This window comes from Macaca nemestrina, chromosome 6 (genome assembly GCF_043159975.1).
Source record: "Macaca nemestrina isolate mMacNem1 chromosome 6, mMacNem.hap1, whole genome shotgun sequence".
In the NCBI taxonomy this organism is placed as follows: domain Eukaryota; kingdom Metazoa; phylum Chordata; class Mammalia; order Primates; family Cercopithecidae; genus Macaca; species Macaca nemestrina.
In genome coordinates this window covers 181,054,382-181,072,292 of record NC_092130.1, presented here as the reverse complement: position 1 = coordinate 181,072,292, position 17,911 = coordinate 181,054,382, and the positions used below count along the sequence as shown (strand labels likewise).

The window sequence follows — 17,911 nt, the reverse complement described above, 5'->3', positions numbered from 1 at the left end:
CAAATTAAACCATGAAAGTGCATTGGTAGAGGAGGAAACAATTAGGGTCAGTGGAGCAAAGCAGAGTTAGAGGGAGAAGCAAGGAGGAGGAGGGATCACGGAGGTGGTATCTGTCTGTCCCACAGGAAGCAAAAGCTGACGCCCGGTTGCCAGCACACCTACAGTAAACTTCAGGTCCACTGCATGGCACGTTTCTTGCCACAGTAAAACTATGAAGGAAGTCAGTGTATAAGAAGCTTCTACAAAATAGGCAGAAGACAGTAGCCAGATGGGCCAAGGGCCCCAGCCACCCACGCCCCTCCCTCTCACTGAAGACCTTTGGCTCCAACCCCACCATCACCAGGGCTCTGCTCAGCTCCTCCTAGTGTGTGTCACCACAGGGCTGCTGGCTTGTGTCACGTTCACCACCAGACCCCACGTCAGGTGTCCCGCCAGGGGTATGGGGAGGCAGCGTTTCCTGCTTGGCCGCAGAGCCATGTGGAACATGGTACCTCACAGGCAGTCTGCTTGGAGTCCTGGACCCTGGCTGTATCCCACTGGAAAGGATGTGTCTGGGTCTAAGATGTGTATGTAATAGAAACATGTATTCAGAAGCTTTAGTCAAAACTTCATTTTTAAGTTCAGAGTAATAAACTCATAGTCTGAATTTTCTAATTTTTCTGTTTAATTTACATAACTTTTAAATGAAATGCAAAACAAGTTAAGTCTAAAAGTTAAGCAGTTCTTGGTGTGGCTGCTTCTATGAATTAAAAGTTTACCAATAATATTTTGTGTCACAGTCAATGCAAAATCATGCTGCCGTGTTCCGTGTGGGAAGCGTGTTGCAAGAAGGTTGTGGGAAAATCAGCAAGCTCTACGGAGACCTGAAGCACCTGAAGACGTTTGACCGGGGTGAGCAGACAGCACAGCGGGCTCTGTGCAGTGTTGGGCCCTGCCTTCTGTAGGGTGGGCTGGTGTCTGTGCCGTCAGTGCTGACTTAGTTCCATGCTTGCTGTCCGGATCCACAGCCATAAAGCCACAACCAGTGGCTCCACGGACTAGCAGGCCCAGGCTGACAGCTCAGAAGGCCCCTGTGACAGGTCCCGCCTGCCCCTGATGGAACTTTTTGTGTCCCCAGGAATGGTCTGGAACACGGACCTGGTGGAGACCCTGGAGCTGCAGAACCTGATGCTGTGTGCGCTGCAGACCATCTACGGAGCAGAGGCGCGGAAGGAGTCACGGGGCGCACACGCCAGGGAAGACTACAAGGTGCGCCTTCTCGCCACACCCACCTGCACCTGCCTTTTCCTCCCACCTGGTGGGACTCAGCCCCACCCCTGCATTTTCTCTGCATTTTATTTCATTTCCCCAAAAGTAAATCCAAAAAACGCCTTTTTCCCCCTGGTAACTTTGATCCCTGGGTTCCTGCCATCCTCTGGATCACTGTGACCTTTTCCTTGCTTTGGGTCAGCGTCCACTGATGGCAGCAGTGGCATCTCCAAGCCAATGTGCTTTGCTGTTAGAAGGCCAAGTTTAGAAGTGCAGCCAGAGTGGCATGACCAGGAAATAAATGCCAGTTTATTAAATAACGATTAAGCCACCGTTTCAGACCTGCCCTGTGGAGGAAATGCCAGTTTATTAAATAACGAGTAAGCCACCGTTTCAGACCTGCCCTGTGGAGGAAATGCCAGTTTATTAAATAACGAGTAAGCCACTGTTTCAGACCTGCCCTGTGGAGGAAATGCCAGTTTATTAAATAACGAGTAAGCCACCGTTTCAGACCTGCCCTGTGGTTTGGAAAAGGTATTATAGAGCCTGCCCTGTGGTCACTTGTTCTTCAGGTGAACTGATTTTTGTGCAGAGCACACGTGTTGGATTCTGCCTGGTAAGAGTTTCTCACATACGATAGCAAAAAAACACGGAAAGGGAAGCTCGGGGCACAAATGCAAGTTCAGGATAAAGCACATCAGCGAAAGGACAAAGGCTGCACAAGGCAGGCACACAGGCTGGTTCAGGACCGTGTGTGGGCGGCGGCTGGTGACCTTTCCAGCCCGCTGAGCGCGGTGAGTGGGAAATCATTTTTATTCACCATGAAATTTCACCGATTTACCCTCCACTGGAATATGCTGATGGCTGTGATCACTGCTCGGAACTTGCTCTTGCCTCCTTGTACATATTAAGAGTCTTTCCTGCGAAGTATATGAATCCGTGTTTGCCAGAATACAGAATAATAATAAATTTATCACTTTTATTTTTATTTTTTTGAGATGGAGTCTCTGTCCCCCAGGCTGGAATGCAATGGCGCGATCTCAGCTCACTGCAAGCTCTGCCTCCAGGGTTCAAGTGATTCTCCTGCCTCAGCCTCCCAAGCAGCTGGGATTACAGACGCACGCCACCGTGCCTGGCTAATTTTGTATTTTCAGTAGAGTTGGGGTTTCACCATGTTGGCCGGGCTGGTCTTGAACTCGTGACCTCAAGTGAACCACCTACCTCAACCTCCCAAAGTGCTAGGATTACAGGCGTGAGCCACTGCGCCTGGCCAGTAGTATAAATTCAGTTGGTCACAATGAGTTTTAATTAGAATAGAAGCCAGGTGCAGTGGCTCACACCTGTAATCCCAGCATTTGGGAGGCTGAGGCAGGCAGATCACTTGAGCCTGGAGTTCTAGACCAGCCTGGGCAACATGGCGAAACCTGTCTCGACACAAAAAATTAGCCAGGCGTGGTGGTACATGCAGGAGGCTGAGGCAGGATGATTGAGCCTGGGAAGTCAAGGCTCCAGCAAGCTGTGATCACACCACTGCACTCCAGCCTGGGTGACATTGCGAGAGCCTATCTCAAAAGAAAAATTTTTTAAAAATAAAAACAGGCTGAAAGAAAAGATTGAGGTAGTAGGTAGTCTCCCAGCGCATGCAGCAGAAAGACAAAGTATTTGGTAAACTCTTAGGTACATAAAGGGTGTCTAAGGGAACGTGCGGACACGGATTACTCTGGACTCACTGCTGGCTGCACACCCCCTGACCAGCCATGTGGCCTCCTTGGGTTCTGAACATGTTGATGGTGCCGGGGCTGAAGTGGAAATGGAATGAGTTCTAGGGCATCTGTCTCTTAGATCATTTTAATGTTTGCTGTGTTTTTTCTGTATTGCTCTGTTAGAGTAATAAGATATGTGATGGTGTTTCTGGCCTCAGGTGCGGATTGATGAGTACGATTACTCCAAGCCCATCCAGGGGCAACAGAAGAAGCCTTTTGAGGAGCACTGGAGGAAGCACACCCTGTCCTATGTGGACGTCAGCACTGGGAAGGTCAGTGTGGAGCTCGTTCTCACCACAACCCAAAATGCGCACGGCCCTGCCCAGGTTCACGGGCTGACCTTGCTGATGGTGAATGGGGAGGAGCAGGCCAGATTTAAATCAACTCCTGACAGATTTGAGGCACCACTGAAAAAGGCACTCTGACAGCAGTCAGCCTTCTGGCTGGAAACAGAATCCAGCGCCTGCAAGTGGTTCAGAGGAGCCTTAAGGAAGGGCTGCTCCGTGGTGTGGGCCAGATGGAAGTCACTGGGCAGGAGCAAGTGTCCAAGGCCTGGTGAGCGGGGAGGAGATGAGGATTGTGGACTTAGGGAGAAAGTCAGCGTCTGTGGGGTGGGGACACAGCCACTACCAGAAACCAGTCCCAAGCCAAGGGAGCCCAGAAGAGACCCCTCCCCTCTCCTCCCTTGGGCTGGCCCAGCTGGAAGCATCTGCAGGGGAGCCGAGGGGATGTGGTGCAGCGCTTAGCATCCCCTGGGCACTGAGCAAGCAGAGAAGGGAAGGGCAGAAATTGAGGAGGGGTTGGGGTAAGCAGAGGGGTTGTGGTGAGCAGTGTCCTGGGAACAGCCAGCCAAGGGTGTGGTAGGGGGGTTGCAGCCTTGTTCCACACAAGCACAGTTCACCTATGTGGCATTTCCGCTGGGCATTAAGATTCAGAAATAATGAAGATAGAAAGCTTTTACCCTTAAGCTTTTCGTAGCTTGTAAGAGATAGTCGTATAATCACTTATCTGTGTCTGTGGAAGTTACCTGTGGACTCTCACTATCATCTAGTGTGTCTGTAATTCAGGCAGTAGGTCATTTTCAGAATTTATCATGAAGGCCATTTCCTGATCGTATATAGAAATCACACCTCACTCGCTTAGCACAAGTCTATTTTTAATGTTTCCGGGTTCGGGTTTTTTGTTTTTCTGAGACAGTCTCATCTCTGTTGCCCAGGCTGAAATGTGGTGGCTCGATCTTGTCTCACTGTAGCCTCAACCTCCCCCTGGCTCAGGTGATCCTCCCACCTCAGCCTCCCAGGCACACACCACCATGCCTGGCTAATTTTTGTATGTTTTGTAGAGATGGGGTTTCGCCACGTTGCCTAGGCTAGTCTTGAACTCAAGTGATCCACCTGTCTTGACCTCCCCAACAGGCATGAACCAACACGCTCAGCCAGTTTTAGTGATTTTTCAAGAAATACATACTCATTTCAGAAAGTACAAAGAGATTGAAATAAGAGCTCACTAACCAGAGATGACCCATTATGGTTTAAATTTCTTTGTATATGTGCCTACCTTTTCCTGTGTGTGCATATTTAATACACAACTTGAGTATTCCTTCTCTGAAATCCTTGGGACCAGAAGTGTTTCGGATTTCCGGCTTGTTCAGACTTTGGAATATCTGCATGATACTTACTGTCTGAGCGTCCCCAGTCGGAAGATCTGACTCCATAGCACATTTCTTTTGAATGTCATGTTGGTGCTCAGAAAGCTTCAGATTTTGGAGAATTTCAGATTTTTGTATTAGGGATGTTCAACCTATGTAAATATTTACTTTGAACTGGAAGTAGGTAGTTATAAAGTGTCTTGGTATAGACAAGGGTTCTCCCACTTTTCATGACGGGAGCATTTTTGTAAAGCACTGAGAATCTGGCACAGGGTCATTTCGTCGCTCTGTTCCACTCTATGGATCTGCCGCCATTTACAGTCCCCTGTTGCGCATGTAGATCATTTTTGAATTTGTTATTGGAAAAGACTGCGGCAAATACTTTAAAGTTCCCATGCCATTAATCTACTTTTATAGTTTAAATTTTTCAAAAGGAATACATGAGATGGCTTTTTGTACATTTTTATGCTTACCACTGATTCTTCTTTTCAAGGTCACTCTGGAATATAGACCTGTAATCGACAAAACTTTGAACGAGGCTGACTGTGCCACCGTCCCCCCAGCCATTCGCTCCTACTGATGAGACAAGATGCAGTGATAACAGAATCAGCTTTTGTAATTATGTATAATAGCTCATGCATGTGTCCATGTCATAACTGCCTTTATACGCTTCTGCACTCCGGGGAAAAAGGAGTACATTGAAGGGAGATTGGCACCCAGTGGCTGGTAGCTTGCCAGGAACCCAGTGGCCAGGGAACGTGGCACTTACCTTTGTCCCTTGCTTCATTCTTGTGAGATGATAAAACTGGGCACAGCTCTTAAATAAAATACAAATGAACAAACTTTCTTTTATTTCCAAATCCATTTAAAATATTTTACTATTATGACTTTAGTCATATTTGTTGACCTAAAAATCAAATGCAATAATCTTTGTATTCTGTTACATCAAAATCCAGATATTTTGTTGTGGTTTCTTTTTTTTCTTCTTTCTTTTCTTTTTTTGAGACAGGATCAGTGCAGTGGTGCAGTCTAAGTTTACTGCAGCCTCAAACTCCTGGGCGGCTCAAGTGATCTTCCCAACCCAGCCTTCTGAGTAGTTGGGACTACAGGTGTGCACCACCATGCCCAGCTAATTTATTTTTTAATTGTAGGGACAGGGTCTCACTATGTTGCCTAGGCTGGTCACTCCTGGGCTCAGGTGATCCTTCCTCCTTGGCCTCCCAAAGTGCTGGAATTATAGGTGTGAACCACCGTGCCTGGCCTTATTGTAGTTTATTTCTAAGTTCAAATTAATGTTGGTGCCTGAGAGCGAATGGAGAAAACTAGTATTTCCTCCCTTTTCTTGGCAGATGGTTTACTAGGTCAGTGTGTCCTCGATTATTTAAATCAGGGGTCCCCAATCCCCAGGCCACAAATTGGTAACACACCATGGCCTGTTAGGAACCGGCCCGCACAGTAGGGGGTGGGCAGCTGGCCAGTGAACATTACTGTGTGAGCTCCGCCCCCTGCCAGAGCATTACTGTGTGAGCTCCACCTCCTGTCAGATCATTACTGTGTGAGCTCCGCCCCCAGCCAGAGCATTACTGTGTGAGCTCCACCTCCTGTCAGATCATTACTGTGTGAGCTCCGCCTCCTGTCAGATCATTACAGTGTGAGCTCCGCCCCCTGTCAGATCATTACTGTGTGAGCCCCGCCCCCGTCAGATCATTACTGTGTGAGCTCCGCCTCCTGTCAGATCATTACTGTGTGAGCTCCGCCTCCTGTCAGATCATTACAGTGTGAGCTCCGCCCCCTGTCAGATCATTACTGTGTGAGCCCCGCCCCCGTCAGATCATTACTGTGTGAGCTCCACCTCCTGTCAGATCATTACTGTGTGAGCTCCGCCTCCTGTCAGATCATTACAGTGTGAGCTCCGCCCCCTGTCAGATCATTACTGTGTGAGCCCCGCCCCCGTCAGATCATTACTGTGTGAGCTCCGCCTCCTGTCAGATCATTACTGTGTGAGCTCCGCCTCCTGTCAGATCATTACTGTGTGAGCCCCGCCCCCGTCAGATCGTTACTGTGTGAGCCCCACCCCCGTCAGATCGTTACTGTGTGAGCCCCGCCCCCGTCAGATCATTACTGTGTGAGCTCCGCCTCCGTCAGATCATTACTGTGTGAGCTCCGCCCCCTGTCAGATCATTACTGTGTGAGCCCCGCCCCCGTCAGATCATTACTGTGTGAGCTCCGCCTCCTGTCAGATCATTACTGTGTGAGCTCCGCCTCCTGTCAGATCATTACTGTGTGAGCCCCGCCCCCGTCAGATCGTTACTGTGTGAGCCCCGCCCCCTGTCAGATCGTTACTGTGTGAGCCCCGCCCCCTGTCAGATCGTTACTGTGTGAGCCCCGCCCCCGTCAGATCGTTACTGTGTGAGCCCCGCCCCCGTCAGATCGTTACTGTGTGAGCTCCGCCTCCGTCAGATCATTACTGTGTGAGCTCCGCCTCCTGTCAGATCATTACTGTGTGAGCTCCGCCTCCTGTCAGATCATTACTGTGTGAGCCCCGCCCCCGTCAGATCGTTACTGTGTGAGCTCCGCCCCCGTCAGATCGTTACTGTGTGAGCTCCGCCTCCTGTCAGATCATTACTGTGTGAGCTCCGCCTCCGTCAGATCATTACTGTGTGAGCTCCGCCTCCGTCAGATCATTACTGTGTGAGCCCCGCCCCCGTCAGATCGTTACTGTGTGAGCTCCGCCTCCGTCAGATCATTACTGTGTGAGCTCCGCCTCCTGTCAGATCGTTACTGTGTGAGCCCCGCCCCCGTCAGATCGTTACTGTGTGAGCCCCGCCCCCGTCAGATCATTACCGTGTGAGCTCCGCCTCCTGTCAGATCATTACTGTGTGAGCTCCGCCTCCGTCAGATCATTACTGTGTGAGCTCCGCCTCCTGTCAGATCGTTACTGTGTGAGCCCCGCCCCCTGTCAGATCGTTACTCTGTGAGCCCCGCCCCCGTCAGATCGTTACTGTGTGAGCCCCGCCCCCGTCAGATCATTACTGTGTGAGCCCCGCCTCCTGTCAGATCATTACTGTGTGAGCTCCGCCTCCGTCAGATCATTACTGTGTGAGCTCCGCCTCCGTCAGATCGTTACTGTGTGAGCTCCGCCTCCTGTCAGATCGTTACTGTGTGAGCCCCGCCCCCTGTCAGATCATTACTGTGTGAGCCCCGCCCCCGTCAGATCGTTACTGTGTGAGCCCCGCCCCCGTCAGATCATTACTGTGTGAGCTCCGCCTCCTGTCAGATCATTACTGTGTGAGCTCCGCCTCCTGTCAGATCATTACTGTGTGAGCTCCGCCTCCTGTCAGATCATTACTGTGTGAGCTCCGCCTCCGTCAGATCATTACTGTGTGAGCTCCGCCTCCGTCAGATCATTACTGTGTGAGCTCCGCCTCCTGTCAGATCAGTGGTGGCATTAGATTCTCATAGGAGTGGAACCCTGTTGTGAACTGCGCATGCGAAGGATCTAGGTTATGCGCCGCTTTTGAGAATTTAATGCTCATGATCTGAGGTGGAACCGTTTCATCTCCAGACCATCCCCACCATCCCCACACTTGTCCATGGAAAAAGTGTGTTCCAGTGAAACCAGTCCCTGGTGCCAAAACGGTTAGGGACCGCCAGTTTAAATAGCCAAATACTAAAAGAACTGGCGTAGAAGTAAAATGGGCTGCTGCTTTATTTTTAGACTGTTCTTTTTAGAGAATAATGACAATTATTTCCAAGTTCGTCATTAGAAAATAATATTAGGTTGGTGCAAAAGTAATTGCAGTTTTTGCCATTACTTTCAATGGTAAAAGCCACATTACTTTTGCACCAACTTAATATGATAAATTTGTTCCTTAAAGTGTATTTTTGGTAAGAAAAACCTTTTGTTTTTCCTTCTATTAATTTTTTGGTTTTTTTCTTGGTAGAGACAGAGTCTTGCCATGCTGCCCAGGCTGGAGTGCAGTGGTGTGATCTCGGCTCACTGCAACCTCCACCGCCCGGGCTCCAGCAATCCTCCCACCTCAGCTTCTCAAGGAGCTGAGACTACAGGTGTGAGCCACTATGCCTGGCTAATTTTTATATTTTTTACAGAGATGGGGTTTCACCATCTCACCCAGGGACGGGGTTTCACCATCTCGCCCAGGACTGCTTGAGCTCAAACTCCTGGGCTCAAGCAGTCCTCCTGCCTCAGCCTCCCAGAGTATTGGGATTATAGGTGTGAGCCGCTGCCAGAAAAACTTTCCTAAGGCAAGGCAGGTTTTACATTATATTTAGATTTTTTTTTAATGATGTCTTTTTTGGCAGTGTACAGCCAGAGAATAACACATCACACACAGGAAACAGTTGTGCTTATGTGATGGGGCCTCAGCACTAGGAAGGAGTGGACTGTTGGCACATGCAGCAGCTTGAATAAATCTGAAAGTCACTATGCTGTGTAAGAGAAGCCAAATAAAAAAGTGCGTGCTGTGTACAGAGGGTGTCGAGAATGCCTCCTGTGTGACGGAAAGCAGATCCGTGGCTCCTGCAGACTGGCAGGAGCAGATTCCAAAGGCACAGGAAGAAGCTTGCAGGTAGAATGTGTTCATTACCTTCTGTGCATTACACCAAAAAAAAGCTGGTAATAAAAATGCGAACCAAAAAAAAAGGTGACACTAGGATGAAATTTCTTACCTGTGTGATTGGTAACCGTGCAGGTTTGCCATCATGCTTTGTTTATGAAGCTGTGGGGTACAAGGACTCTCATACCTCACTGTGGAATGCAGAACGTTGCAGCCTCGTGGAAGAGGATTTGGCAGCGTCTAACGAAAGTATGTAGCATTTGCCCTTTGACTCAGCAATTCTGGAATCTGCATCAAAAAAACTGGAAAAGAAATGAAAGGACTTTACGCACAGAGTTCTTTTGACAGCCTGAATGTGTTTGCAACCAAGTTCTTCACTGTGGCATTTGTAAAACCGGAAACAATCAAAATGTCCATCAGTAGGGGATTAGGAACATTAATTTGTACAGTGGGGAACTCAGTACCAGAAGGAGGAATGAGGAAGGCCTATTGATAAGGAGCAGAGTACATATAATATAATGCAAATATGTATTTGCTTTTTCTTAAAACAGTACAAAGATGGAAAACTAAAGTGGTTGCTGTGGAGGACAGGGGTCAGTGGTGGAAGTGAGACTGAAATAGACTCTGAAGTAATACCTGGACCTTGAAATTTTAAATGTTTTACATATTACCAAACTAAGTTTTTAAGATAGTCCCTAAAATTGAAAGAATAGTATCTGAAATGAATGAATCTAAATTCCTTGGATTGCATTTTACAGGCACCAACCCTGAGATCAAAATTTGGAAGGTGGCCCTGAGCAGTAGCTGAAGGGAAGCAGGAGGTGGGACAGGAAAGAGGTGGTGTCGTGGGGCGTCCAGGAGCCAGGTCCCACAAGGGCAGCTGGGCCCGTGCTCACTGTGGGAGCTGGTGCGTTCCTTCACCAGCCAACGCTCCACAGGTTCAGGACGGTCAATTCCAGGCACCCCCAGCCTACTCCAGGATGTACTCCTGCCACCAGAGAAGGCTCCTAGGCAGCGTCCCGGGTGCTTGTGGTGTCAGAATCCAGTTGGAATCTGATGAGTGACCGGGGGCTGGCTGGGCTAGGCAGCATCATGGGTTTCTGCAGCCCAAGTGCACATCAGGCTGGTGACAGTCACACAGCCTATTCGTGTGTCGTCAGAACATCGCTAGAACACAGCACTTCAAGTGTGCAGATTTAGTGAGCCATAGTCTAAAGACAAATAGAGCCACTGAAATCCTAAATTTCAATCAATCATTGTTACTTGTCTTATTGGTATTAATCCTTTGAAATTATGTGGGGTGGGAGTTAAAGCTAATAACTAATTATGTTAATGCTAAAACAGATTTTTCTGGCCAGGTGCAGTGGCTCACGCCTGTAATCCCGGCACTTTGGGAGGCCGAGGCGGGCAGATCACCTGAGGCCAGGAGTTCAAGACCAGCGTAGCCAACATGGTGAAACCGCATCTCTACTAAAATTCAAAAATTAGCTGGGCATGGTGGCAGGTGCCTGTAGTAATCCCAGCTATTTGGGAGGTTGAGGTAGGAGAATCACTTGAACCCGGGAGGCAGAAGTTGCAGTGAGCCGAGAGTGAGCCATTGCACTCCAGTCTGGGCAACAAGAGCAAGACTCTGTCTCAAAAAAAAAAAAAAAAAAAAAGAATTGTCAAATTACCACCCCTAATGCCCTGGTTCTCTAACCTGTGTAAGAGGATCACCTAGAGGGACCCCACCCCAGACCTTCCGATTCAGTCCTGGGGGGACCCCACCCCAGACCTTCCGATTCAGTCCTGGGGGGACCCCACCCCAGACCTTCCGATTCAGTCCTGGGGGGACCCCACCCCAGACCTTCCGATTCAGTCCTGGGGGGACCCCACCCCAGACCTTCCGATTCAGTCCTGGGGGGACCCCACCCCAGACCTTCCGATTCAGTCCTGGGGGGACCCCACCCCAGACCTTCCGATTCAGTCCTGGGGGGACCCCACCCCAGACCTTCCGATTCAGTCCTGGGGGGACCCCACCCCAGACCTTCCGATTCAGTCCTGGGGGGACCCCACCCCAGACCTTCCGATTCAGTCCTGGGGGGACCCCACCCCAGACCTTCCGATTCAGTCCTCGGGGGACCCCACCCCAGACCTTCCGATTCAGTCCTGGGGGGACCCACCCCAGACCTTCCGATTCAGTCCTGGGGGGACCCCACCCCAGACCTTCCGATTCAGTCCTCGGGGGACCCCACCCCAGACCTTCCGATTCAGTCCTCGGGGGACCCCACCCCAGACCTTCCGATTCAGTCCTCGGGGGACCCCACCCCAGACCTTCCGATTCAGTCCTCGGGGGACCCTACCCCAGATCTTCTGATTCAGTCCTGATTCGGCCTGAGAATTTGCATTTCTAACATGTCCAGGGACCACAGTTTGAAAACCTCCAATGACAGACATGGTCCAATAAATGAAGGAATAATAACAGGTGGCAACCTCAGACAGCTTCATCCCAACCAGTAAGAAAGTAAATCCTTTTGTAAACTAAGAGGAAGTATTAATATGGACGTTTGAGCAGACATTTAAGTGTCAGGACAAAGAATTAAAAACTAGCACAGGCACCCCTGAAGCATGATAGGATGGCAACAGAAGGCTGATTTAGTTTCCAAGAAATAGCTGACAGGCAGTGTTGTGTGTGTGTCTACTGCTTAGGAACCCAAAACAAACCTTCAGACCGTTTTCATGAGTACTGAGACCAAGAAAACCACTGGGCAGTGGGTGGTCTGGAAATGTAAATGTTTATGGTACTCCACTAATGAGTCATGGAACCATGTTTCATACCAAAAATATTTTGTAAATGTGGGTTTCAAGGTTTCAAAGTGAACCCATATGTGTTAGGAGAAAGGACACACCAAAGAAGTAAAATAATTGGGTCAATATAAAATGAAAGTAGAATATTGCCCAGAGAGAAGATGTGGGTAATTGCTAACACGGATCAAAGGCACCAAAAAGGTGAGCTGTGTTTAAGATATTCAGACCCGCACCATCCTGAGCAGTAGACACGGCGGCCGCTGTGTGTGAGATGCTCAGACCTGCACCGTCCCATGCAGTAGACACGGCGGCTGCTGTGTGTGAGATACTCAGATCTGCCCCATCCCGAGCAGTAGACACGGCGGCCTCTGTGTGTGAGATGCTCAGACCTGCACCGTCCCATGCAGTAGACACGGCGGCCGCTGTGTGTGAGATACTCAGATCTGCCCCATCCCGAGCAGTAGACACGGCGGCCGCTGTGTGTGAGATGCTCAGATCTGCCCCGTCCCGTGCAGTAGACACGGTGGCCGCTGTGTGTGAGATGCTCAGACCTGCCCCGTCCCGTGCAGTAGACACGGTGGCCGCTGTGTGTGAGATGCTGAGATCTGCACCGTCCCGAGCAGTAGACACGGTGGCCGCTGTGTGTGAGATGCTCCGATCTGCACCGTCCCGAGCAGTAGACACAGTGGCAAGTAGCCTCCGCACTGGACAGTGCAGCTATGGAACGATGCTATCACCGGAAAGTTCCATCAGCCAGCACTGACGCAGACCTTTGCAAATGCCCCCTCACACCGAACAGCACCTATCTGATAGATTGTCCACTACTCAGTGAAAAGCCTGTGTTAAAAGCGGTATTTGGTAGAAGAGCAAAACGGGAAAAAATTAAAAGTGGCAGGTCATTGTCTTCCATACTGAATTCTGGCAGAAGAATGTTGCAAGGAAGACGGGAGCCACAGGAGAAAGTATCCTTGTCCCAAGACAGGAGGGGGTGCCAGGCACGGTTGGCTCTGTCCCTGGAATTCTATGGCCGGAATCTGGAAAAAGGAAAAGTGACTGGAAAAGGAAAGATTCTGTGTGCAAATGTCATGATGCAGCCGTCAGTAATCCTGAGAAAATAAGTGAACCAAAGTGGCTTTGGAGAGATGCTGCTGGATACATGTACAGACACAATGTACACTTGCGTATGCTTGTTCACATGAAGGACAGGATGGTCATCGGCTCATTCAACAAATACTTGTCGAGGGCCTATATGTGCCAAAGACATCAGATGCACAAGAGGGTGCACTGTGGAACACACGCACCCAGAAACGCTTAGAAAAATTCTAAGGAAAACAGAAAAGGCATTTTCAAATTAGAGAAATGAGACCACAGTAAAGACTGACCCAGTATTTGGATCCATTATGTGATTAACCTTAACACAGGGAGGAAAGTGTTCTCTTTCAGTTAATTTCTCCACTTCTGGAAAGCTTAGAACAGACCTGGCTAGGAGGAAAGGGAATCGGAGGCAGGTGAGATCGTGGTGCCTGGATGCTTCCAGCGATTGGGTCAGCAGAACCAGGGGTGGGAGATGGTCTCTCTTTTTGTTGGCAGATGGTGGTCTCCGCTGTGGCTTTGTCCCTGGTGACGGGACTCAGGCAGCATCCCCCATCAATGGCAAAACCCCCGCCTCTGAGAATGTGGAGAGCACTTGTGAAGGCAATGTTGTCCCACCAGCACAGCCCACGTGCTGACAGGATTCAGAGCTGGAGGTTTCTTAGAGGGCAGGGTTGCGGAAGAGGCGTGGACTGCAGCTGCATAGTTTGTGTATATATCAGGCCAGTATCTCTTGTTCTAGACACATCCATTTGTGCATTCGTATGAGTATGCACGCAGGGTGTTTTTTTCTTTTTTCCTTTTCTTTTTGGAGATGGAGTCTCGCTCTGTCAGGGAGGCTGGAGTCCAGTGGCGCCATCTTGGCTCACTGCAAGCTCCGCCTCCCAGGTTCCCGCCATTCTCCTGCCTCGGCCTTCCGCCTAGCTGGGATTACAGGCACCGCCACCACGCCCCGCTAATTGTTCGTAGTTTTAGTAGAGACGGGGTTTCACCGTGTTAGCCAGGATGGTCTCGATCTCCTGACCTTGTGATCTGCCTGCCTCGGCCTCCCAAAGTGCTGGGGTTACAGGCGTGAGCCACCGCGCCAGCCAGGGTGTTTTTTCTTTAAACCTTAAATTCATAGTAATTAACTTCCCTTTCAAGAGTCAGCCCTGCTGCCACTGAGATGAGGTAGAAAAAGCACAAAAGGATCTGGGCTTGAATCTCCTCTTACTGCATGCTTGGCTTTAGGCAAGTTACCTTCTCAGAACTATAATTTTCTCTTCAGTAAAATGTGGATGTGGTGCCTTGGCATGGTGAGGATTAAACAAAGTCACATATTTAAATGTCAGAGTGGATTCTAGCTGGTTGCATTCATTAAGTGTGTCCTCTCTTGAATGAAGGCATTTTCTGCCCCTAGAACTAAGGGAAAGCATCAGGGAACACTCCTGGGTGCCATGGGTGATGATGGCTGTGGTACTCCAGGTTGGAGACTCGGCCAACAGTCAGTACAGCCCAACTCACTGTTGGGATATGGAGGCTGAGGCCTGCTGCGGTCACTGAGATGCTCCCCACTTTTTTAAAATTTAAAATAGCCCAAGCTAGTCTTAAAGTTCTGGCCTCACGCGATCCTCCCACCTAAGCCTCCCAAAGTGCTGGGATTATAGACGTGAGCCACTGCGTCCAGCGCTGAGCTGTTTCTTGCTGAGGTTTCCCTGTAAGAGGAACTTCCAGATTGGGTCACAAAATCATAGTTGTTAGTATTTTCAGAGTTCTAGAGAACAAAACAGGAGCCAGTGATGGGAAGGAGAATAAAGATGGACTTCAGAAACTACAGATCAAAGAACTGTGGAAGTTTCTAGAAAGGATTCTTCAACAAGTGATATGAATACTTTGTCAATGAAAAGACTGAAACTCTGTGAATACTTGCAGAGATTTATTCTGAGCCAAATAGAGTGGCCACGCCCATGACACAGCCCTCAGGAGGTGGTTGGGGTGCAACTTGGTTTTACGCATTTTAGAAGGTCATGAGACATCAATCAAATCTATTTAAGATATACCTTGGTTCAGCCCAGAAAGGCAGGACGACTTGAAGTAGGGGCTTCTGGGTTATAGGTAGATTTAAAAATGTTCTGATTGGCAATTAGTTGAGAGTTATTACCAACAGAAAGGAATGTCTGGGTTATAAGAGGTTGTGGAGACCAAAGTTTTATCAGCAGATGAAGCCTTGGGGTAGCAGGCGTCCCCTGAATTCCAAAAGGGGGGAGGGCATAGTCAGCCATGTCCCACCCCCGCTTCATGGTTTTCAGGTTAATTTGGAGTGCCCTGGCTCAGAGAAGGGGTCCAGTCAGATGGGTGGGGCCTTAGAATTTTATGTTTGGTTTACAACTTTATGAAGAGAACACTAGAAACCACTTGAATTCACTACATCATGAAAAAAAAATCCACATTGTAGAAGAGGTTTGTAGATTAACACATTGAGTGAATGCCAAAGCCACAAAATACCTAAATTTCTTTGAGGAATTTGAAAACTCTCAGGTATATGCCTTGTGGACAAGAGAGACAGGAAAATGGGACAGAGGATGAGATAGTTTGGAGAATGGATAGCTGATCAGATCTATAGCTGTGCCTAGAGTGCTGAATAATGGATTTGCGTCCACAGGGAAGAAAGTCTCAGGTGCCACTGATAAAAGACCACGTCGTTGGCTCTGGGTCCCTTCAACATCTTGGCAGGCAAATTAGTGAAAATTCAGAGACAACGCTTGGAGCTACGAGGATGAAAAGAGCATTAGTGGAATGAGGCACTGAAGAACCTGAAAAGCTGGAAAAACCCCACGAAATAATGAGAATAACTGTAGTATCCTGAACCAGGGCACAGGACACAGGACACAGGACACAGGACACAGGACTGGGGTGGAAGGCGGCAAAGACCCAGGGATCACAGTGGCCCAAAGCTGGGCACTTCCCAATTCCGGGGATTGGTGCTACAGGCACTCCAGGCTCCACCGCAGAACCGTGTCCAGCACGGAGGCAGTGCTGTCTCCGGGGAGACAGGGCTGCACCAGGGAAGGGACCGGGCAGGGAGGCGCCCAGTGTTGCCAGCTGCACGGCGTCGGGGGCGGCGCTGAGGCAGAGCGCGGGGGCGCAGGTTAAACCTAAAGGAGGGAAGCTTTTACGGACGGAACAGACAACCGAGAACGCTGCACACTGTCCTTCCCACCCGAAATGCGTTTTCCCTTTTTTTTTTTTTTTTTTTTGAGACGGAGTTTCGCTCTTGTTGCCCAGGCCTGGAGTGCAACGGCCTGATCTCCGCTCACTGCAACCTCCGCCTCCCGGCTTCAAGCAGTTCTCCTGCCTCAGCCTCCCGAGTAGCTGGGAATAGGCGTGCGCCACCACCCCCGGCTAATTTTGTATATTTAGTAGATACGGGGTTTCTCCATATTGGTCAGGCTGGTCTCGAACTCCCGACTTCAGGTGATCCACCGGCCTCGACCTCCCAAAGTCCTGGGATTACAGGCGTCAGACACTGCGCACGGCCTGCTTTTTTTTTTTTTTTTGGCAGAGTCTGGCTGTCCACCGGGCTGGAGTGCAGTGATCTCGGCTCCCTGCGGCCTCGACTTCCCGGGCTCAGGCGATCCTCCCGCCTCTGCCCATGGAGTAGATGGGACCACAGGGGCCCGCCACCACGCCCGACTATTTTCTGCAATTTTTGTAGGGATGGGGTCTGGCCACGCTGCCCAGGCTGGTCCAAACTGCTGGGCTCAGGGGCTCCGCCCGCCTCCGCCTCCCAAAGCGCAGGGATCACAGGCGTGAGCTACCGCGCCCCGCCCAGAGTTTCCGACTGTTAGCCTGAATCACATTCACGTCAAAACTTCTTTTTATACATGAACTGAAAGGCTAACTAACTCCCTACTCCATCACTTCCCGTCCGGGTCGCAGAGCCGGACATTTTCTCCAAGCGCCTTCCCAGCACCGGTAGCCGGCTGCCTGCTCCAGAGCTCTGGCTTTCTCCAGACGCCCCGGACCGCACAGGCCCCGCAGGCGCCAGGGCGTTGCTTGGCAACTGAGCTGCGAGGGGATTGGCCGCGCGGGACCCCGTGACCATCCCGGAGACTACGCATTTCCTGCGCCCCCGGAAGTGGAGGTAACGCCAGGCCCTGCCCCCGGCAGAGCCGGAAGCGGAGTCGCCCTGAGAGGTCTCACGTCTCAGTAGGCGCCTCAGCCCAGCCGCGTGCCTTGGCCTATGGCCGCCTACTCCTACCGCCCCGGCCCCGGGGCCGGCCCAGGGCCTGCTGCGGGCGCGGCGCTGCCGGACCAGAGCTTTCTGTGGAACGTCTTCCAGAGGTGCGGCCTGGCACCGCCCCAGCACCTCCCGCCTCCGCTGCGGCCGCCCCCGACTCCTGCCCCCACCGCCGCGGACTCGGTTCACTGCCGGTTCCCCCGCGGCCTCCTCTGTCCCCTGTCGGGTCCCCCGCGGCCTCCCCGGCCCCCTGCCCCGACCGCCGCGGCCTCCCCCGTCCCCTGCCCCGACCCCTGCGGCCGCGCCCGTCCCCTGCCGGGTCCCCTGCGGTCTCCCCGGTCCCCTGTGGGTCCCCTGCGGCCGCCCCCGTCCCCTGTGGGTCTCCCGCGGCCGCCCCCGCCTCCTGCCCGGTCCCTGCCCTGTGCGTTGGGCCCTTCCAGAGGTGCAGAGTAGCCGCTGCAGACCCGAGGTCGCGGCCACCGGCTCCCGGGCTAGGCCCTTTTTCTCGCCTCAGGAGCCGCCGGGCGGAGGGTCTCCAGGGGTGCTTGTTCGGGGAAAGCAGAGACAATGTCTGGGC

The 17,911-nt window shown here is 51.0% G+C and overlaps 2 protein-coding genes across 6 annotated transcripts in view; both read left to right on the top strand.

Moving 5' to 3' along the window:
* The window catches only part of LOC105468985 (succinate dehydrogenase complex flavoprotein subunit A), a 32,563-nt gene extending 27,057 nt beyond the window's left edge, over window positions 1-5,506 (top strand). The window contains exons 12-15 of the mRNA XM_071099171.1: window positions 780-891; window positions 1,118-1,248; window positions 3,170-3,283; window positions 5,153-5,506. Of these exons, the coding sequence (XP_070955272.1) occupies window positions 780-891; window positions 1,118-1,248; window positions 3,170-3,283; window positions 5,153-5,239 (444 nt within the window). The 3' untranslated portion in view covers window positions 5,240-5,506. The remainder of the gene's footprint in view (window positions 1-779; window positions 892-1,117; window positions 1,249-3,169; window positions 3,284-5,152) is intronic.
* Window positions 5,507-17,231: 11,725 nt separating this feature from the next.
* Window positions 17,232-17,911, top strand: part of LOC105463267 (programmed cell death 6) — a 39,172-nt gene continuing 38,492 nt past the window's right edge. For 3 of the 5 annotated variants that reach the window (XM_071099173.1, XM_071099176.1, XM_071099178.1), the window contains exon 1: window positions 17,232-17,438. In XM_071099173.1, coding sequence (XP_070955274.1) covers window positions 17,338-17,438 — 101 coding nt within the window. In that variant the 5' untranslated portion in view covers window positions 17,232-17,337. The remainder of the gene's footprint in view (window positions 17,439-17,911) is intronic. The other 2 variants (XM_071099175.1, XM_071099174.1) reach the window with 1 other exon arrangement.